At 55.6% G+C, this 21,281-nt stretch overlaps 1 protein-coding gene across 1 annotated transcript in view; it reads left to right on the forward strand.

Moving 5' to 3' along the window:
- Positions 1–21,274, forward strand: part of HMCN2 (hemicentin 2) — a 182,566-nt gene extending 161,292 nt beyond the window's left edge. Inside the window, 13 exon segments of the mRNA XM_017848185.1 lie at positions 6,559–6,828; positions 10,051–10,200; positions 12,233–12,370; positions 12,467–12,588; positions 13,166–13,403; positions 14,779–14,841; positions 14,961–15,083; positions 15,816–15,950; positions 17,018–17,146; positions 17,726–18,046; positions 18,798–18,917; positions 19,853–19,979; positions 20,762–21,274. Of these exon segments, the coding sequence (XP_017703674.1) occupies positions 6,559–6,828; positions 10,051–10,200; positions 12,233–12,370; positions 12,467–12,588; positions 13,166–13,403; positions 14,779–14,841; positions 14,961–15,083; positions 15,816–15,950; positions 17,018–17,146; positions 17,726–18,046; positions 18,798–18,917; positions 19,853–19,979; positions 20,762–21,107 (2,282 nt within the window). The 3' untranslated portion in view covers positions 21,108–21,274.
- The last annotated feature ends 7 nt before the right edge of the window (positions 21,275–21,281 follow it).

Genomic DNA, 21,281 nt, shown 5'->3' on the forward strand with positions numbered 1-21,281 from the left:
CTTGCTAAGGACAGCTGAGCACCTTGGACTTTATCTAGAAGCAAACAGAAAGAGCCTCTGAAAAGTAGAGAAAAGGAGGAGGATAGACTACTGATCTTGGGACCTGAGGAGCAATGTGGTGTTGAATGCCCAGGTGTTGCTCTTTGTCCCTTATATCCTGGAACCACCAGTGGGCTCAGACATACAGACACACACACACACACACGCACGCACACGCGCGGGCATGTGTGCACCTCAACAAGAGCCTGTCCTCACTTGCAAGGGACTAAGATAGGGACAGCATAGTAAGAAAGAAAACTTGTAAATAACAACCCCCAACCGGGTATGGTGGCTCATGTCTGTAGTCCCAGCACTTTGGGAGGCTGAGGTAGCCAGATCGCTTGAGCTCAGGAATTTGAGATCAGCCTGGGGAATGCAGTGAAACCCCATCTCTACCAAAAATACAAAAAAAAAAAAAAAAAAAAAATAGATGGGCATGGTGGCGCATGCCTGTAGTCCCAACTACTTGGGAGGCAAACACCATGAAAAACACCCCAGCCCCATCATCAAACTAACTGGGAGCCCACATTTCCACCCTCATCCCCTGTACTGAGGCACTGCTCTCCCCACACTGGAGCGGGATGCTGTCAGGTGACACCTAATGAAGAGGCGGAATTGTCACCACTGTCATCTGAGTGGGAAGCTCCTCCCCTATCAGGCCAGGTATGCAGCCAGGGTAGTGCCACCAGAGGCCCAGAGTGGGCATGCCTCCACCCATGCCCAGCAGTAATGAGGCACCCCTCCCTGTTCCGGGATGTCCATGGAGGCCTCGTTGGGAACCTGGGCTTCCGCTCTGACCTGGCAGAAGTGAGTGGTGCCGCTTTTTCTTGGCAGTGTTCCAGATCTGCCAAAAATGGAACATTTAAATAGAAATCTGAGTCTTATAATAATGAAACTCACTTACATACCAGGAGCAAGGAAAATCTCAATTTACATACCAGGAACAAGGAAAATCTCAATTTACATACCAGGAACAAGGAAAATCTCAATTTACATATCAGGAACAAGGAAAATCTCAACGAAAGCAGACAACAGACATCAACTGAGGTAGTAGGGATATTTGGTAATCTGATAAGGACTATTTTTTTTCTTTTTTTTTGAGACGGAGTCTTGCTCTGTCGCCCAGGCTGGAGTGCAGTGGCCGGATCTCAGCTCACTGCAACCTCCACCTCCCGGGTTCACGTCTTTCTCCTGCCTCAGCCTCCCGAGTAGCTGGGACCACAGGCGCCCACCACCTCACCCGGCTAATTTTTTGTATTTTTAGTAGAGACAGGGTTTCACCGTGTTAGCCAGGATGGTCTCGATCTCCTGACCTCGTGATCCACCCGTCTCGGCCTCCCAAAGTGCTGGGATTACAGGCTTGAGCCACCGCACCCGGCCCATTTTTTTTTTTTTTAGACAAGGTCTGACTCTGTTGCCCAGGCTGGAGTGCGGTGACATGATCATGGCTCACTGCAGCCTTGGCTCAGGTGGTCATCCCACCTCAGCCTCCCAAGTAACTGGGACTGCAGGCACGTGCCACCACACCTGGCTAATTTTTATTTTTATGTATTTATTTTTTTGTAGAGACGGGGTCTCCTTATGTTGCCTAAACCAGTGTCAAACTCCTGGGCTCAAATGATCCACCTGCCTCAGCCTCCCAAAGTGGTGGGATTACAGGCATGAGCCACTGCGCCTGACCAAGACTGAACTGTCACCACTGTCACCCACTGAGTGGGAAGCCCCTCGCCTACACAGGCCGAGTGGGGAGCAATAAGCAGTACCCCTCTCCCTTCCAACCAGGGTGGTGCCAGCAGAGCCCCACTTGAAGCGTGAACTCCCTCCAATACCCAGCAATAATGAGGCACCCTCCCCGTTCCCGGGTGTCCATGGAGGCCACGTAGGGAACCCAGACTTCCACTTCCACTCTCATCTGGCAGAAGTGAGTGGCACCTCCTTTCCCTGGCAGTGTTCCAGGTCTGCTAAGATGGAAGATTTAAATAAGAACCCAAATCTTATCATACTGAAACTCACTTATCATACCGAGAACAAGGAAAAATCTCAACTTGAATGAGAACCGACACGCAACAGACACCAACTGAGATAGCACAGATGTTTGAGTCATCTGATAAGGATTTCTTTTTAATTTTTTGACGGGGTCTTGCTCTGTCACCCAGACTGGAGTGCAGTGGCACAATCACAGCTCACTGCAGCCTTGACCTCCCGGGCTCAAGCAATCCTCCCACTTCTCAGCCTCCCAAGTAGCTGGGACTGCAGGTGCACACCACCATGCCCGGCTACTTTATTTATTTTTTGTAGAGATGAGGTCTTTCTATGTTGCCCAGGCTAGCTGACAGGGATGGTTCTGTGAGCAGTTGTCAACATGCTTGAAACAATTTAAAAAAAAAAGGAAATCTCAGCAAAACATGGCTGTGGAGTAATTTGAAGTTCAGGCAGTTTTCAAGTCGGCCTCGGTTTGACTGTCCTTTGTACCCCTCAAATCTCCCTTGCACAGGTGCATATTTCCCACGTTGGCCAGGGATTGTGGGGAGCCGATCCAGCCTGTCCATGGCTCCTTCATTTCCAGGTTCTCCCCATTAAGTTGCTGGCTGGGCCCCTGTTCTTCTCAGCCGGGACCACGCCACAGGCCAGCGCAGCAGCCGTTTCTCTTTTGGTTCCTACCAGTTTTGCCCCTTTTCCTGATGATATTTCTCAGGGCATGCTTTCATCCTCTACTGCACATCAAGACAGCCCTCAGGGGTGGCAAAAGCTGCTGTTTTTTTGTTTTGTTTTGTTTTGTTTTGAGACGGAGTGTCGCTCTGTCACCCAGGCTGGAGTCCAGTGGTGCAATCTCAGCTCGCTGCAAGCTCCGCCTCCCAGGTTCACGCCATTCTCCTGCCTCAGCCTCCGGAGTAGCTGGGACTACAGGCGCCCGCCACCACACCTGGCTAATTTTTGTATTTTTAAGAGAGACGGGGTTTCACCGTGGTCTCGATCTCCTGACCTCGTGATCCGCCCACCTTGGCCTCCCAAAGTGCTGGGATTACAGGCGTGAGCCACCGCGCCCAGCCCCAAAGCTGCTGTTTTTGACAGTCATTCCTAATAAAATCACTGTGGTGGTCACAGTGGGATAAGGAAGGGCAGAGCCCTAGGCAGGAGGACCAAAGGTTTCGCTGTTCTTATCCAAAGTTCTAGAGGCTTTTTTTTTATTATTATTTTTTGAGACAGAGTCTCACTCTGTCACCCAGGCTGGAGTGCAGTGGCGCGATCTCAGCTCACTGCAACCTCCACCTCCCAGGTTCAAGAGATTCTCCTGCCTCAGCCTCCCGAATAGCTGGGATTACAGGCACCCACCACCTCGTCACAGCTAATTTTTGTAATTTTAGTTGAGATAGAGTTTCACCATGTTGGCCCAGCTGGTCTCGAACTCCTGACCACAGGCCATCCACCCACCTCAGCCTCCCAAAGGGCTGGAATTACAGGCGTGAGCCACTGTGCCCAGCCATAGAGGCTTTTTATGGATAAATGCTTCTCAAGACCTGGCACGACGGCTCACAGCTGTAATCCCAGCACTTTGGGAGGCCAAAGTGGGAGGATCGCTTGAGTTCAGGAATTTGAGACCAGCCTGGGCAACACAGTGAAATCCCATCTCTACAAAAAATAAATAAATTAGCCAGGTGTGGTGGCACACACCTGTAGTCCTAGCTACTCGGCAGGCTAAGGTGGGAGGATGGCTTGAGCCGGGAGGTCAAGGCTGCAGTGAGCTGAGATCGCATTCCAGCCTGGGCGGCAGAGCGAGACTCCGTCTCAAAAAAAACAAAAAATGTAAATGCTTCTCAATTTGTTGTGTGTCTTTGGTTGATTTTGGGAGCCCTGAAACTGTTATTTGGGACACACCTGGCTAATATTTGTATTTTTAGTAGAGACGGGGTTTCACCATGTTGAACCTAGGAATTTGAGAAGAGTCTGGCAAACATGGTGAAACCCTATTTCTACTAAAAAAAATACAAAAATTAGCCAGGTGTGGTGGTCTGTGCCTGTAATCCTAGCTACTTGAGAGGCTGATGCAGGAGAATTGCTTGAACCTGGGAAGTTGGTCTCGAACTCCTGACTTAAGGTGATCCACCCACCTTGGCCTCCCAAAGTGTTGGGGCTTACAGGCGTGAGTCACCGTGCCTGGCCTCGACCTTCATTTAAATGGACTCACCCCACACGTGCTTTTGCATAGACTCTTCTTTCGCACATCATTATTTGTGGCATTCGTCCATACTGTTCACATGGAATTCGTTTATCGGTTCTCATTGCTGTATGTTTTTCTGCTACATGGATGTACTACAGTTTATTCATGTATTCCACTGTAGGTTAGTTTCCAGTGATGGGCAGTTTAGAACAGGGCTGCTGTGACCTTCTTACGCACGCCCTCCGGTGAACGCACACACACACTTGTGTTGGGGTGTTTGTCCAGGAGCAGAAGCGCGAGGTCTCGTGGTACACATGTGTTCCGCTTTAGGGCACGTGGGCTGTGTAGTATCTGACGAATGGCTCCCAAAGATATGTCTAGGTCCTAGTCCCCAGGGGCTGCGAATGTTTCCTTACCTGGAAAAGGAATCTTTGCAAATGTAATTAAGTTAAGGATCTTAAAGTAGGCAGATTATCTCGGTGGCCCCTAAATGCTATCACAAGTGTTTTATTTTGGGGTGTGGTTTTTTTTTGGTTTTTTTTTTTTTTTGAGATGGAATCTCGCTCTGTTGCTCAGGCTGGAGTGCAGTGGCGCAGTCTCGGCTACTGTAACCTCTGCCTCCCAGGTTCAAGCAATTCTCCTGCATCAGCCTCTCAAGTAGCTAGGATTACCAGCACAGACCACCACATCTGGCTAATTATTGTATTTTTTTTTTTAGTAGAAATAGGGTTTCACCATGTTTGCCAGACTCTTCTCAAATTCCTAGGTTCAAGCAGTCCACCCACCTCAGCCTCCCAAAGTGCTGGGGTTACAGGCATGAGCCACCATACCCGGCTACAAGTATTCTTATAAAAGAGAGCCCGGGCCGGACGTGGTGGCTCACGACTATAATCCTAACACTTTAGGAGGCCGAGGAGGGTGGATCACCTGAGGCTGGGAGTTTGAGACCAGTGTGATCAATATGGTAAAAGCCCGTCTCTACCAAAAGTACAAAAATTGACCGGGCGTGGTGGCACACCAGCTACTTGGGAGGCGGAGGCAGGAGAATCGCTTGAAGCCAGGAGGCAGAGGTTGTAATGAGCTGAGATCGTACCACTGCACTCCAGCCTGGGTGACAGAGTGAGACTCTGTCTCAAAAAAAAAAAAAGAGAGAGAGAGAGAGAGCTGGGGTGGTGTGGCAGGGGAGAGAGAGAGAGGAGAAGGTAAAGTGGAGATGGAGGCAGAGGATGGATTGTTGCAGCCTCAGGCTAAGGAATGCTGGTGGGCGGAAGCTGGAAGAGGTGAGGAATGGGCTGTCCCCCAGAACCTCTGGAGGGAGCAGGGCACCTGAACTTGGGCCCAGTGAGGCTGATGTGGGTCTCCTGGCCTCCACGGTTTCTCCCGTGTTTCTGCAACTTGCTGCAGCATCCGCAGGAAGTGAACACGCAGGCACACAGCAGCCCACCTTGGCTGAACTACGTTGCATTTCCACCGCAGTGTGTGCGAGTTCTGCTTGTTCTGCAGCCTTACCAGCACTGGGCCTTTCCCATCCTTTCCATGTTAGCCTTCCAGGAGGGTCTGTAATAGTAAGTGGACAGGAAGCTTCATCCCCATATTTCAGATGGGAACACTGAGGGTCAGGGAGTGACTTGGTGAGAGTCACCCACAGTAGGTGACAGAGCCCTAAAGGCAGTTCTGACAGATGGCCCTGACTTCATTGGAAGCAGCCTAACTGTCCTGTAGGAGAGGCTTGGTTCAGCCAATCCCAGTAGAGCCGGGCAATAGAAGACTATCTAGCCACTAATAACAGATATGTAACTGCGTGGAAAGGTAGTTACGATCTATTGGGAAGGAAAAATAAAAGCAGATGGTCAGGCATGGTGGCTTATGCCTGTAACCCCAGCACTTTGGGAGACTGAGGCGGGTGGATCACCTGAGGTCAGGAGTTCGAGACCAACCTGGCCAACACGATGAAACCATGTCTCTACTAAAAATACAAAAATCAGTGAGGCGTGGTGGCAGGTGCCTGTAATCCCAGCTACTCAGGAGGCTGAGATGGGAGGATCACTTGAACCCAGGAGGTGGAGGTTGCAATGAGCCAAGATCGCGCCATTGCACTCCAGCCTGGGGTACAGAGCAAGACTCTGTCTCAAAAAATAAAATAAAAATAAAAGCAGATATGGCCATATGATCATATTTTCGTAAAGCAACAGTGTCTAGAGGGAAATATTCAGGAAAGATACTGGGTGGAAGAATCCTATGTAGTTCTTATTTTCTTCTTTCTGCCTCTCTGGATTTCCCAGTGTGTCTAAATGAACATATTCCATTTGAATATGCAAAAATAATTAAATGTTCCTAAAAGCCACCTGGGCCTCCCACAGGTGCTCCGGTGTTCCAGGTGGAGCCCCAGGACATGACAGTGAGATCCGGGGATGACGTGGCTCTGCGATGCCAGGCCACTGGAGAGCCCATACCCACCATTGAATGGTTGCGGGCGGGTCAACCCTTGCGGGCCAGCCGACGACTCCGGACCCTGCCTGATGGGAGCCTGTGGCTGGAGAATGTGGAGACTGGGGATGCAGGCTCCTACGACTGCGTCGCTCACAATCTCCTGGGCTCTGCCACAGCCCGGGCGTTCCTGGTCGTGAGAGGTACGGGGCAGCCCTGTCTGGACCTCTGTGGACAGAGGCAGGATCTCTTGCCTATGGGGATTGTGTGGTGCTTATGGGGGACCTGTCCCCTGCCTTGCCAGCTCCCCACCTCTTCCCTTTGCTTTGTCACAAGCCCAGAATGAACCCCTACCCTGCCTGTTTACAGTTGTGGAAACTGAGTCTTGGAGGTGCTAAGTGTTTGCCGCTCATCTTGGACAGGGAACACTGGCCTGGCTGTTCTCTCTTAACTGGCACAAATGCATGTCCTCTGTCTGGACACTGCACAGCCCCTGGAAGCAGGCAGAGGAAGCCAAGGGCATCCACGGTGCCCTCAGGGGCTGCTGCAAAAAGTCTGTGGGTCAGTGCGTGTCCCAGGTGTCACACATTGCCTGGCCATGGCAGGTGGTTGGAAAAGTGATGGCTTCCTGTTGGGATGGACCCCTGCCATCTCAGATTCCTCAATCAGCTCCCTTCTCCCTTGGGTCAGACCAACTTTAAAATTAAGAAAAGATCTATCCTGAGAAACCATAGTAAATGGATTCAGCCCTGCATAAAGGCAAGTCATAAGATATTATTTCTGTGGCCTGTGCCTCTGGAGGGAACACTCCATATGTGTGGCGATGTGTCCCCCTCCCTGTACCTGGCAGACATCACTAATCTATCACCACAAGGGAACACTCCCTGTGTGTGGCAATGTATCTCCCTCCCTGTCCCTGGCAGACATCACTAATCTATCACCACATGCGCTGGCAGAATTTTTCTCCAATGAGCCCTCCCAGGCAGCAGCGCCTCTCAGCTAATTGGAATTGGGACTTGACACTTGACCCCCTGGAAATCCATGCGAAACCCACTGCCAACCAAATGTGGGACCCTTTCTGGCCCCTGCTCTCATCTCCCATAGGCGGGGACAGGGTACCAACCTATGCAGCTCTGAAAGTTCAGCAGTTCTCTGACCCCCTCAGCCGCAGATGCGGTCTCGGAATTAGCCTTGGGTCTAAGCAGACGCCCCTCTGTTTCAGGGCTTTGTCCCACTTCTTACCCCCTCCTGTTGGCAGGCCCCAGTCCAAACCACGGAGCTATGTACGTGCCCTTTGTATTTGTTCTCTAGGGCTACGGTAAAAAAAAAAAAACACCACAAGCTGGAGGCTTAAGGCACACTGATTGTCTCACAGTTTTGGAGGCTGGAAATCCAGGATCACACTGTCAGCAGCCCTGGTTCCTGCTGAGCACTGTGGGGAGGAAATGGTCCGACCCTCTCTTCCAGGGTCTTGCTGGTGGTCCTCAGCATTCTGTGGCTTGTCGAAACATCACCCCCACCTCTGCCTTCATCTTCCCCCTGTGTGTCTACGCTTCCCTATTTATAAGGACACAGTCATGTTGGATTAGGCCTGCCCTAATGACCTCATTCTAACTTGGCTTACTCTATAAAGACCCTGTCTTCAAATAAGGTCACATTTTCAGGTTCTGGGGGTTAGGACTTCAACGTATGAATTTTGGGTGGGGTGGTACCATTCGATCCATAACCCAGCCTCCTTATTTTTTTAATAGAAACAAGTATTCTTCTTTTATATATGTTACTTATAGAAAGGCCAGATACTGTAGAAATCTATGAAGAAGAAGGTCATTCTCTCCCATAATTCAATGACCCAAAGTAGCGTGAGCAATTATTTGGGGAGATACATGCTTCCACACTGTTTTCTCTGGATATAAGAGATACACTTCTCTTTTTACAAATGTCAAATTTACAACTTCTATAACCTGCCATTTTTACTTCCTCTATCTTGGAAGACATCCCATTATGATACACATCGGTCCATAGGTTGTTTATTGGCTTCATGTCATTCCATGGGAACGTTTTTATCTTCATTCCTGTCGGCTTTGTCAAATGAGCAACGTAGTTTATTTTTCTACTTTCCATTCCCCAAAACCACACCATGCTGTGCATCTTTGTGTGTGGCCCTGAATATTTCTATGGGGCATTGAATTTCCTTAAGGGGCATTGGTGGGTGAGGGGAGTTCAGGCTTTGGGAGTCTCTAACTGTAAACATGTTTTCCCTCCTGACTACTTTTCCTCCTTGCCCCTCGGCCTGGCAGGTCCCAATCCTGGCCTTGTAGGGAGACAAGAGGCTGCTACGTCACTCCATGTCTGAGAGAGTTGGTGGTGGCTTGCCGTGCCTGGGTTCCATTTCCTGTCCCCTTCCAAAGCTGCCCGGGTCACGCTCCAGCCTTCTTGTCTGCAGCTCCTGATTCCTTCCTCACCCCCCTATTAAAAGGCCAGGGATAGGTTCAGGGCCCATCTCCTGTCCCTCCCATAGGCCCCAGAGCATCGGATACTGATGAGAAACATCCCAGATGAACTTCAAATCTCATCAAACCCCAGCTATGGGCTGCAGGAAATGACCCTGCTTCCTAGAACCCCAAATTAACCAGCCCCTTGATTCATCCACTTAGGATCCTAGCACTTGAGTGTTTTATGTTATTTTTTGACAGATCATGGGCAATTTGTTGTTAATTTCCCCTGAGAGCTGGTGAGTGGAGAGGCAGGCTAACTTCTGTCTCTCGTCCCCTGGAATGCCATCTGCCTAAACAAGACAGCTGGCCCATTAGTCAGAGGAAGCACCCCCCGGTGCCTGCACCATCCGTTTGATTAGCGCGAAGGAGCATCTGCTCACAGACGGCCTGGCGGACGGCCGCTAGGAAGCCAGCCCACCCAGCCAGGCCAGCTGCAGGGCAGCCGGAGCCAGCAGCACTGATGGAATGGGGCTGTTCAGGTGATAGCACCCGGGTCTGGCTTGGTGCCCTGGCTCCTTCAGTGTGCCAGCCGCGCCATCGTGGGCTCCTGGCGTTCCACACACCCACAGGTCTTCTGTGAGTTTGTGGCCCCACCTCCTCATTTTACAGGTGAGCCAACTCAGGTGTGGCTTGGGGGCCTGACGTGGCCAGGTTTCAAGGAATGGTAGAGCCAGAATTAGAAGCCAGCTCCATGCGCCTCCCCCCACACCCCAGCCCAGGGTTCCTCCTAACAGCCCCCCTTCCCTTTTAGAACCAAGATCCCCTGGCCGTTGAGTCCATGACCCCCTAGCTGTGTGTCCTTGGACAAGTGGAGGTGAACTCTCCAAGCCTCCATTTACTCCTTCATGAAATAGGAATGACAGCCTGCTTGTGCTGTGGGCCTCGGGGGTGGATAGTGAGTGGCACTGTCATTCTTTCCCTTCCTTACAGGGGAACCCCAGGGGAGCTGGGGCGGCATGATTGGGGTGATCAATGGCCGGAAATTTGGTGTGGCCACACTCAACACCAGCGTGATGCAGGAGGTGCACTCCGGGGTCAGCAACATCCGCAGCAGCATCCACCATGTCCCAGCAAACGTGGGTGAGTGGGAGGCAGAGCATCACCTGCGTCTGGGCCATTGTCCCAGCCCAGCAAGGATCCTCCAGAACATGCTGGACCTAGGAGGGGGCAGAGCCTGTATCCTGAGACTTGCTCAGGGCCTGATGACCAGAGCATGTCTGACCACCTCTCAAAGCTGGGTGCAAGCCAAAGTGGACTCAGGTACAGGCAACTTCCCGTCCCCCTCACAGCCCCCTCAAAACAAAGTAACTGCATTTACAGTTAGACCAAGAGTGTGTGACATGGTCAGTGCTCTGTGGGTGTGGGTGCTCAGACTGTGGTTTCCCAAGCCACCGATGGCTCCCTGAGGCTTTTCCCCATTTAAGTTAAGGCCCGGGCTGATGGAGGTGGAGGGATCTCCAGTCATGAGTGAGGGGTGCGGGCTGGAGGTGACGGGAAGCAGGAAACGTGGAGAATTGAATTGCCCAGAAAACCTAGAGGACTAAGAAGCGTCACCTGCACTCAGAGCTCTCATGCACGATGTCTGAGCGATGAATGCTCTGAGAGACTTGCAGAGCTTGTGACAGTGGATGTCACTGTCTCTCCCTTCCCAAGGAATCCCTGGCCCCTCGTGGGGGTCCAGGAGGGGCAGTGCTCATGGGGTCTTCACTAAAAGCAGCTCTTCTGAAGCTGCCCTTGACCATGGTCCTGCATAAGCAGTGTGGGGTCAGGGGATTTTGCTGGGGAAGTCACTCTGAGCTGGCTGTCAACAGACAGCAGGTGAAGTGAGACACTGCCCAGACATGGCTGCTTATTCCAGCTGCAGGAGTGCGAGGCCTGGAGAAGCACCTGGCCCCAAGCCTGCGGGCCAGGCTCTGTTGCATGAAACAGGTGCACAGAGAGGCTGAAAGGTGGTGCCCATGCACAGGGGCCTGGCCGGCTCATGTGCACCTTGCAAAGCTGGCACCGTCCCTGACTCCAAGCAAGTAGGGAGTGGATGTGTTCCCCTTGCCCAGCCCATGGCCCTGCCTGGCCCTACGTGGAGGGCAGGGCATCACATGAAGAAGATCTGAGAATCCACGTCCAGGGCCATTTTTTGGTTCTTTTTTCAAATGATTTGGAACAAGCCTGGGCTTGTCCAGAAGGGATCTGCAAGTTAGAATAGTTGGTTGACTTCAACTCAGCAAATATGTAATGACGGTCCGTGGAGTCCCTGGCTCCGTGGTGACCCAGGGGCCCTCAACTGGTATTTGTTGAACTGAGTTAAATATCAGCAAGGTACATGCATTTATTTCTTCTTTTTTTTTCTTTTTGAGACTGCTCCTCGCTTTGTTGCCCAGGCTGGAGTGCAGTGGTACAATCACAGCTCAACCTCCCAGGCTCAAGCGATCCTCCTACCTCAGCCTCCCCAGCAGCTGGGACTATAGGCATATGCCACCACACCTGGCTAATGTTCTTAATATTTTTATTTTTTTAGAGGCAGAGTCTCACTATGTTGCTAAGCATTTCCTTGTATACATTTATTAATTTCTTTTTTTTTTTTTTTTTTCTTTGAGACGGAGTCTCGCTCTGTCGCCCAGGCTGGAGTGCAGTGGCCGGTTCTCAGCTCACTGCAAGCTCCGCCTCCCGGGTTTATGCCATTCTCCTGCCTCAGCCTCCGAGTAGCTGGGACTACAGGCGCCCGCCACCTCGCCCGGCTAGTTTTTTTTTTTTTTTGTATTTTTTAGTAGAGACGGGGTTTCACCGTGTTAGCCAGGATGGTCTCGATCTCCTGACCTCGTGATCCGCCCGTCTCGGCCTCCCAAAGTGCTGGGATTACAGGCTTGAGCCACCGCGCCTGGCCATATACATTTATTAATTTCACAGTTACTCCAGGAAATAGATTATTTGCCTCCACCAGGTCCCGGATTCTGGTTCAATAATTGGCATGGCAGTCACAAGGCTGAGTATGGGTGGCAAAGGAAGGGGCTGAGCTCTCCTGGGGGGATTGGGGAGCCATGACAGGACCTTGAGCGGGAGAGTGGCTGCCCTGAGGATCAGCTCTAACCTGGCCTCCACGCCCTGCCCCACCTAGGACCTCTGATGCGGGTGCTTCTGGTCACCATCACCCCCATCTACTGGGCCCTGGCCAGGGAGAGTGGTGCAGCCCTGAATGGCCACTCCCTGACCGGTGGCAGGTTCCGGCAGGAGTCACACGTGGAGTTTGCTACAGGTAAGCAGGGCCTCCCCCTAGGTGGGCCAGGTAGGACTGAAGCCTGCGCCCAGGACCTCCTGCAGTGACTCTGGGCTGGGTGGGGATGGATTGCAGGGGAGCTGCTCACAATGACCCAGGTGGCCCGGGGCCTGGATCCCAATGGCCTCCTGCTCCTCGATGTGGTGGTCAATGGCGTTGTCCCCGAGAGCCTGGCTGACGCAGATCTTCAAGTGCAGGTCAGAGGTCAAGCCCTGGGGTGTGCAGACAGGGTAGGTGAGAGAGACAGAGGCGCCCGGCTCTCAACCACCCCTGAGCAGCCAGGCCTATTGTCCCTCCTGACACCGCTGCAGGGCTAGGTCACAGTCTGGCCTTGGACTTAGGGTAGGATGAGCCGTTGTTACAGGCTCAAGTTCGAGTCCTTGAGGGGATGCTCTGAGCCCTGCGACTCCAAATCAGACTATTCTTGTTCAAAAGCAAGAGTCCTGAAGAGAGGTGAGCTGCCCAGAGCAGCCCAGCTGGTTAGAAGTGGCTCTGGGAGGCTCACCCCATCTCCTCCCAGGGCGCACCCCATCTCCTCCCATGGCTCACCCCGTCTCCTCCCATGGCTCACCCCGTCTCCTCCCAAGGCTCACCCCATCTCCTCCCATGGCTCACCCCGTCTCCTCCCAAGTCTCCCCAAGCCCCTGAGTTGAGGTGAAGGTCTCAGGCTGCTTGGGAGTTGAAATCTCAGCATTTTCCTCTTCCCCTTCCAACCCTGACCCCTTTCTCCCTCTCCCCACCCTTCCTCCTCCTCCCCTCCTCTTCATCTTGCAGGACTTTGAGGAGCACTATGTGCAAACAGGGCCTGGCCAGCTGTTTGTAGGCTCCACACAGCACTTCTTCCAGGGCAGCCTCCCCTCATTCCTGCGCTGCAACCACAGCATCCAGTACAACGCAGCCCGGGGCCCCCAGCCCCAGCTGGTGCAACACCTGCGGGCCTCAGCTATCAGCTCGGCCTTTGACCCAGAGGCCGAGGCTCTGCGCTTCCAGCTCACTACAGCCCTGCAGGCGGGTGAGGCCCCCCTGCTTTGTCCAACCCCCACTGCCCCAGCTAAAACCTGCCAGGGGCCCAAATGCACATGGCTGGAATCCACCCCTGCCCCTAGCATCCACTGACCATGGGCCAGAGACTTCAGACTGAGATGGCCCACCTGGCCTGCTCACCTGGCCTGCCCCCACTCCCATCCATCCACCCACCCTCCTCACAGGGACACAGTTCTCTAAGCCACCCCTGCTCCAGCCTCTGGATCCTTTCCCCAGGCCCCAAGGTGAAGGTCCAGCCACCCCAGGCTGATGTTCAGGAATTGAGTCACCCCACCCTCTTCTCCCAAGGGCACCTGCACCAAGGCCCCACACAGGGAGCCAGGAACCACGGTTGGAACCCCTGGAGACCCACAGAAACATGCTTTCTATTCTTATCCAGTGAATGCTAAAGATACACACGTTCACATTACTTGAGGTTCCAAAGTGTTTTGAACATTGAATGAGAGATAGTGATAAGAGCACCGCTTTGAGGTCAGGCAGACCCCAGTTCAAATCCCAAGTGCCCCACTTTCTGGCTGTGGGACCTTAGGGGCAATGTCCTGGTCCTCTCCGAGCTTCAGTGTTCCCATCTGCACAGCAGGCATGACATCTTCTGCCTTGCAGGCTGTCGCCGTACAGATGTTGTCTCTAAAATCCTAGCCTGGCACCGCCTCATCAAGGGTAGCTGTCCCTACAATTATTTGGACCAAGCTTGTCCAGCCCGTGGCCCACAGGCCACATGACACCCGGAACAGCTTTGAATGTGCCCCAACACAAATTCGTAAACTTTCTTAAAACATTATGAGATTTTTTGCAATTTTTTTTAGCTCATCAGCTATCCTCAGTGCTGGTGTATTTTCTGTGCGGCCCAAGACAATCCTTCTTCCAGCATGGCCCACAGAAGCCGAAAGATAGGACATCCCTGATTTAGACTGTCTTGTGTCCTTCCCGCCTCCAGAACCCAGCTCACCCCTCCCCTGCCTTTGTTTTTGCTGCCCGTGCGACGCTATCCTCTGCCCCTCTGCACGCTCTCTGTGCATTGCTGCTGTGGTCTCAGGAGAGCCGTTCTGCGCGTGTTGACCTCCTGTGTTTGATTTTAATGGTTTTCCTGGGGCTGCCTGACTCACTGCCCAGCCCCACTGGGAGCCCCTCAGGACACATTTCCTTGACTGGGTGTGCCCTGCAGTCATCACCTCCAACAGGCCTGGGCAGGAAATGGGCTCGCTGACTCTCTGGCACTGTCTTGGCTCTGCCTGGCTAAGCTGGCGGGTGGCGGGGGGGAGCTGCGAGCCTGGGCTACGGCCAGGGTAGCCCTGGGAGAGGACACCCTCATGTCCTTAGAGTCTATCCTCTTTGCCTTGCAGAGGAGAACGAGGTCGGCTGCCCCGAGGGCTTTGAGCTGGACTCCCAGGGAGCATTTTGTGTGGGTGAGAGCCCCCCACCCTGGCATGGACGTGGGAGGCCTCTCAGCCTGCGATGGATGGCTTCTCCCAGCCAGCTGGCAGGAGGCTGGGAGCAGAGACCACCAGATCCTTTCCTGCCCCAGACAGGGACGAATGCTCAGGAGGGCCCAGCCCCTGCTCCCACGCCTGCCTTAACGCACCCGGCCGCTTCTCCTGCGCCTGCCCCGCTGGCTTCGCCCTGGCCTGGGATGACAGGAACTGCAGAGGTGAGGGAGCCCCTGGGAGGAGAGGTGCTCCTCAGACCTGACCCAGGTGTGTGGAAGGGTCCCCAGGGCCAGGACCCTGGCTGGGGACACAGACCTGCAGGGATGGCCCATTCTTGAGGGCATTTGATGTCAGCCTGGAGGTCCCAATGCCATGTCCCCACCAGGCTCCTTCCTGCTATGGGAGCTGCAGACGAGTGAGGCCCAGGTTTCAGGGGGTGATGGGCAGCCCAAGAGACTAGGGGCGGTTATCACATGCTCACGGCCTTCTGAACCTGAACAGGCCTCGGAAGCTTTCCCAACACTCAGCATCATTTCCATTTGACTGAGACTGGCAAGTGAGTTGTACCCTTCAGCAATGTTGCTGGATGACAAATCTGACCTTGGGTGACAGTGCTGATGCTGACCCCCAATCTGTATCTCTGCACTCCCACCAGGAGGGCCTGGTGCCGGCAAGTCTCCACTGGGCTCCAAGCCGGGTGCCCAAGGGGACATTGTCTGCAGCTTTGCATTAGAAGCTGCAGGCCCAAGCTCTCGGGTCCCTTGGAGTGGGTCCTGTGTTTTGGGGTAGGGAGCAGGACAATGGAAAGAGCTAGCAGAAGGGGTGGGGACCTTCCTGCCAGTGGCTCCTGGGCCTGCAGACGAAGCCTGTGTGGATAGGCTGGGCCAGGGTCAGGTGGCGAGGCAGGCCTGGGGATCGTGTTCACACAGCCGTCTGCCCTGATCTGCCCCCAGATGTGGACGAGTGTGTGGGGAATGCTCGCCTCTGCCGAGAGGGACAGCGCTGTGTGAACCTGCTCGGGTCCTACCGCTGCCTTCCCGACTGTGGGCCTGGCTTCCGGGTGGCTGCTGATGGAGCCAGCTGTGAAGGTGATGGGGACACAGTGTGTGGCCTGTCCATACTCCTGGAAACCCAGAGGTTGCCAGGGATCAGCTGATAAGGGGCTGTGTGTCACTGGGCTCTGGGCTTCCAGGAAGACTGGGACTCTTGGCAGAAGGAGCACAGCAAGGCTGGGGATGAAGCCTGAGCCGGGCGCTGGAGGTCTGAGCCCTCCCCTGGCTCCTGGCAGCTGGCACCTTCTTTGACAGGGGTGTTTTCTTTCTGGACCTCAATGTCTTGTCTGCTTGATAAAGAGGCAGCCGGGTCAGGGATGGCAAACACACTCTCCCTCTGCTGCCGTCCGTTCTGTTCCCCCGCATGAGTCCAGGCCCAGCTAGAGACCACCTCTGAATCCTTCTTGAGCCAGCAGCCCCTGCAGCCACCATGGAGCAGGTGCAGTCAGCCTTCGAGACAAAACCTAGGTGCCACCCCTGGACAGGTGACCTCAATGGTCCTTCCTGTTCTAGCTCTATGGCTGCAGGACCGTGGGTCCACCCGGCTCCTCTGAGAGACTGTCTGGTGGGGAGGGAAGCATGGTGGAGCCTGACTCAAGAGGAGCAGTCGTCGCACCTCTGTGGCCCCCAGGGCCCTTAGACTGCCCGACAACTCACCGGGCTCTCCTGCCTGCCGCCCTTCCTGCCGCCTTTCCTCCTTTCTCACCACTTTCTTAGCTCTTCCCACATGCCAGGCTCCCCTCCTCACCATGACCCCATGGAGAGGTCACATCTCTACCCGCTTTATGGATGAGGAAACTGAGACTCAGAGCGGGAGAGTTCCTTACCCAAGGGCTAGAATATGGCAGAGCTCAGCGGAACCCAGGACTCTGCCCGCAAAGCCCACCCTTTCACCCCCTTCCTTTCTTTGGGACCTGGAACCCTGTTGACCTCCAACCTGGTATAACTGGGGGAGGTGCTGCAAGGGCGGCCATGCAGCCTGATAGCACTGAAACTGGATAAGGGGACAGGGAGGAGGCCCAGATATGGAGGAGTTTGGTCTGTCCCTTGGGGAAGGGGCTCTGGGCTAGACCTCGCCCCCTGACCATGGCCCTGCCTCCCAGATGTGGACGAATGCCTGGAGGGGTTGGACGACTGTCACTACAACCAGCTCTGCGAGAACACCCCAGGCGGTCACCGCTGCAGCTGCCCCAGGGGCTACCGGATGCAGGGCCCCAGCCTGCCCTGCCTAGGTACGGGGAGACCCACCCTCTGGCCGGCACCCCCAGCTCAGGGGCTGAGGGTGTCTAAGGCGCCAGTGCTGGTGAGTTCTGAGAATAACCAAACGGCACCGACACATTGCCTCACTGTGTGCCTGCCTGTGCACCAAAACCTCAGCCTGACCCTTAGGAGTTATCTTCCAGGGAATTTCAGGAGGGGAAGGACTGTTCTCCAAAACCTCAGCCTGATCCTATGGGGTTATCTTCCAGGGAATTTCAGGAGGGGGAGGACTGTGGAAGCAAAAGGGTGTATCTCAGAGAGGCTTAGGAGAGGGAATGGATCTAACTGGGGCACTGAAGGGCTGAGGGGGAGCTGGAATCTGGGATGATGCTGACAGCTGGGGAGGCTGCGCCTCTGGGAGCTGTAGGTGGAATCAGATTGGAGGCTGGGGCTGGTCCAGGAGGGGGAGATGCAGTGTGGCCCGCATACAGCATGGGAGTGGTGGGATTCTAGGGAGTGCCAGCAAAAGAGAAGGCAGGGCCAGGCAATGGCTGCAGGCTGCAGGGAACCCTGGGTCACCTGTGCACACGCCTGACCCCGCCCCTCTACAGATGTCAATGAGTGCTTGCAGCTGCCCAAGGTCTGCGCCTACCAGTGCCACAACCTCCAGGGCAGCTACCGCTGCCTGTGCCCCCCAGGCCAGACCCTCCTTCGCGACGGCAAGGCCTGTACCTCACTGGAGTGGAATGGACAAAATGTGACCGCTGTCAGCCACCGAGGCCCTCTAGTGCCCTGGCTGCGGCCCCGGGCCTCAATCCCTGGTGGCTCCTACCATGCCTGGGTCTCTCTCCGGCCGGGTCCCGTGGCCCTGAGCAGTGTGGGCCGGGCCTGGTGCCCTCCTGGTTTCATCAGGCAGAACGGAGTCTGCACAGGTAAGGCCAGGCCCTGACCATCCACGGGACACTGCCATTATGGGCTCTTGGGCCCCTAGGGTGGGTGTGCAGGTGGCACCCACCAAGTCCAGAAACCCAGACCTTCCAGGCAAGTGGGGTGGGTAGTGTGGGATGGTGGCTTCTGTGATGCAGGGTGTCTCACAGCCTTGGCTGTGCTACTGGGCAGGGGACTTCCAAGATGGGGGTGGACTATTTTTTAAACCATTTGACTTCAGGACACTTTGCCCAGAAGAAGAGCATCCTAGGCAAGTGGTCCTGGGAACCCTCTTTGAGAAACACTCCTGTTAGCACTCAGAGGGAAAGCAGGGAGATTTTCAGAGGTGAAGGAAAATGTTCCAGGTAGACATGAGAATGTGACAAGGGACTGCTGAGAAGAGAGGGCAGGGTGGGGGATGGCCCCTGGACCCTGCAGAGAGGGACAAAGAGGAGGGGACCTGCCCCAGGGCTGACGCCTCGGCATTCCTGCCTGGATGGAGGGGTCTGTGGGGCGGTGCTGCCTGCTCCCTCTATGCCTTGGCGAGCATGGGGTAGGTAAGGTGGGGATCCTCCCTCTCACCAAGCCCAGGGACTCCCCCTGCCCCTGAACCCGGGCTGGGAGGGGCAGGACAGGGAGAAGGAGCAGGGCAGCTCCAGAGCCCAGTGGGCAGGTGTGTGGCCTTGTCAGTGTCTGTGGTTCAGCGTGTCTCTCTGCCCCCGTCCCCCACCTGCCCCACCCCGATGCCCGGGTCAGACCTCGACGAGTGCCGGGTGAGGAACTTGTGTCAGCACGCCTGCCGCAACACCGAGGGCAGCTACCAGTGCCTGTGCCCCGCCGGCTACCGCCTGCTCCCCAGCGGGAAGAACTGCCAGGGTGAGCCGGGCTCAGGCTGCCGCCCAGACACACCATGGGGGGCAGGCAGCATGGGATGGGACATGTGGCATCTCACCTACTCCATTCACTCCAGCCCCTTCATAACTATCCCATGAGGGTGGGGCGGGGAGGCAGGCTCAGAGGGGTTCCGTGAACACCCCCAGCTCTCACAGCCATGCCAGGGCCCCTGCTCCGGACAGAAGCTCTGAGATTACGCCGGCAGGCTCTGAAAGCAGCCCTGCAAGGCCAATCCCAACTCTGCTGTGTGTCCCTAGGGAACTCACTTCACCTCTCTGAGCCTCCATTCTCCTGGTTAAATGGGGCTAGCACAGTCCCCCTCAAATAGCTGGGATGAGAGCTGTGGATGTTGAGCACAGAGCCGCACAGCTGCTACTGCTGGTAGAGTCAGGGTCTCTAACTCCCAAACCAGGCACAGTTTCCCTGGTGTGCACAAATGGGGATGGGGCCAGTCATGCTGCTTCCTCCAAAAGAACAGGAACCATGCCTGCCCTGCCTGTCTCCGTCCCTCACGCTGCCATGGAGGTCACCGAACATCCTCTGAGAAGGGTGGGGGTTCCACTGAGGCAGACAGGATCAGGTGCTCTGCCCATGGGCAGTGGGCACTCTGGGTCTTCGGGCAAAGCAGCCACCCAGGGAAAGCCCTATCTCTCCCAGGCCCTCCTACCCAGCACTTGCTCAGGAAGCCCCCATGGTGCCCACCTACACACCCTGGAAAGCCCCGGCCCCCGGGGAGATGAGAAGGTGCTGGGGGCCTCCAGGCTGGGTGGTCACGGGTCAGACTGACTGGGGACAAAAGGAGAAAGGCTGCTTACCTCACTGGTCCCCCAAAGGTACGTCTCCCCACACACTCCCCCCTTCTCCTTTGCTCCATCTTTTCATCTCACTCCCCCACTTCACCAACCTCCCCCATCCAGACATCAACGAGTGCGAGGAGGAGGGCATCGAGTGTGGACCCGGCCAGATGTGCTTCAACACCCGCGGCAGCTACCAGTGTGTGGACACACCCTGTCCTGCCACCTACCGGCAGGGCCCCAGCCCTGGGTAAGGGCTGAGTTGGCAGGGCCTTGTGCCCTCAGGAAAAGCACATTTTTCAGTCACTCCAGGTTCAGGCTGGCCCTGTCACTGTCACTCCCCACACAAGTGATACAGGCAGGAGTGCAGGGAGCCCTGGGGACAGGGAGAGGCCAGAGTGGGAGAGAACGGGGACACAGGAGCACACACACCAAACCCCAGACACAGGAATACCATGCAGACTCACAACCCCAGGACAAAACTCAGACACGCCAGCACCAAACCCATCTCCTCCACGCCACACACAGTGGCCACGGACACTTATCACCACGCACGGAGACATAGGGACCTTAGGGGTGACAGCACTGCCCTGGAAAGGTTTCTTGCGGTAGGTGACCTGCCCGGGGCCTTACAACTAGAAACCTAGGCTGGGGTTGGAAGCGGATGCACCGGGCAAGGCTAAGCTCAGTCTCCACCTCTAATCCCACCCTGGCAGGGCAAATCCAGACTGGGTGACTCGGCCCAGGAACACATCAGTTCCCCTGTGTCTGCTGGGCTTCCCTGGGGCACGGACCTGGAAAGTCCGCTGGAGGGACCCTGAAAGGGCACGCCTCCGGGCCTGAGTTTGTTGATCTCTAAAACGGGCTAGCGGGGATGCCCGCAGAGAAGGCGTGTGGGGCTCTGCCAGAGAAGGACGGGCAGCGCGTGGGCGGAACTGCAAGGGCTGGCAGGGAGGTCTGATTACGCAGCCGGGCCACGCTCCGACCCAGCCCCAGTCCGCCTGTCAGTGTGTCTGTCTGTGCCGCCCGCAGGACGTGCTTCCGGCGCTGCTCGCAGGACTGCGACACCGGCGGCCCCTCCACGCTGCAGTACCGGCTGCTGCCGCTGCCCCTGGGCGTTCGCGCCCACCACGACGTGGCCCGCCTGGCTGCCTTCTCCGAGGCCGGCGTCCCAGCCAACCGCACCGAGCTCAGTGTGCTGGAGCCGGACCCGCGCAGCCCCTTCGCGCTGCGCCCGCTGCGCGCTGGCCTGGGCGCGGTCTACACCCGTCGCGCGCTCACCCGCTCTGGCCTCTACCGGCTCACCGTGCGCGCCGCGGCTCCACGCCACCAAAGCGTCTTCGTCCTGCTCATCGCCGTGTCCCCCTACCCCTACTAAACGGGAGAGGGCATTGGCGGCTGCCCCGGCGTGACCCCGAGGAAGGGGCGAGGAGGAGCTTGGTCCACGCCACCTGCTGTGGCAAGCGGAGCGTCATCATCTCTCCATCTCTCGCCCCGTGCGTCAGCGAGACCTTGGGTCAACACAACCCTGCGTGCAGCCTTGACCCCCCCC

The sequence above is a fragment of the Rhinopithecus bieti genome, unplaced genomic scaffold, assembly GCF_001698545.2.
Source record: "Rhinopithecus bieti isolate Rb0 unplaced genomic scaffold, ASM169854v2 scaffold_29388, whole genome shotgun sequence".
NCBI lineage: Eukaryota > Metazoa > Chordata > Mammalia > Primates > Cercopithecidae > Rhinopithecus > Rhinopithecus bieti.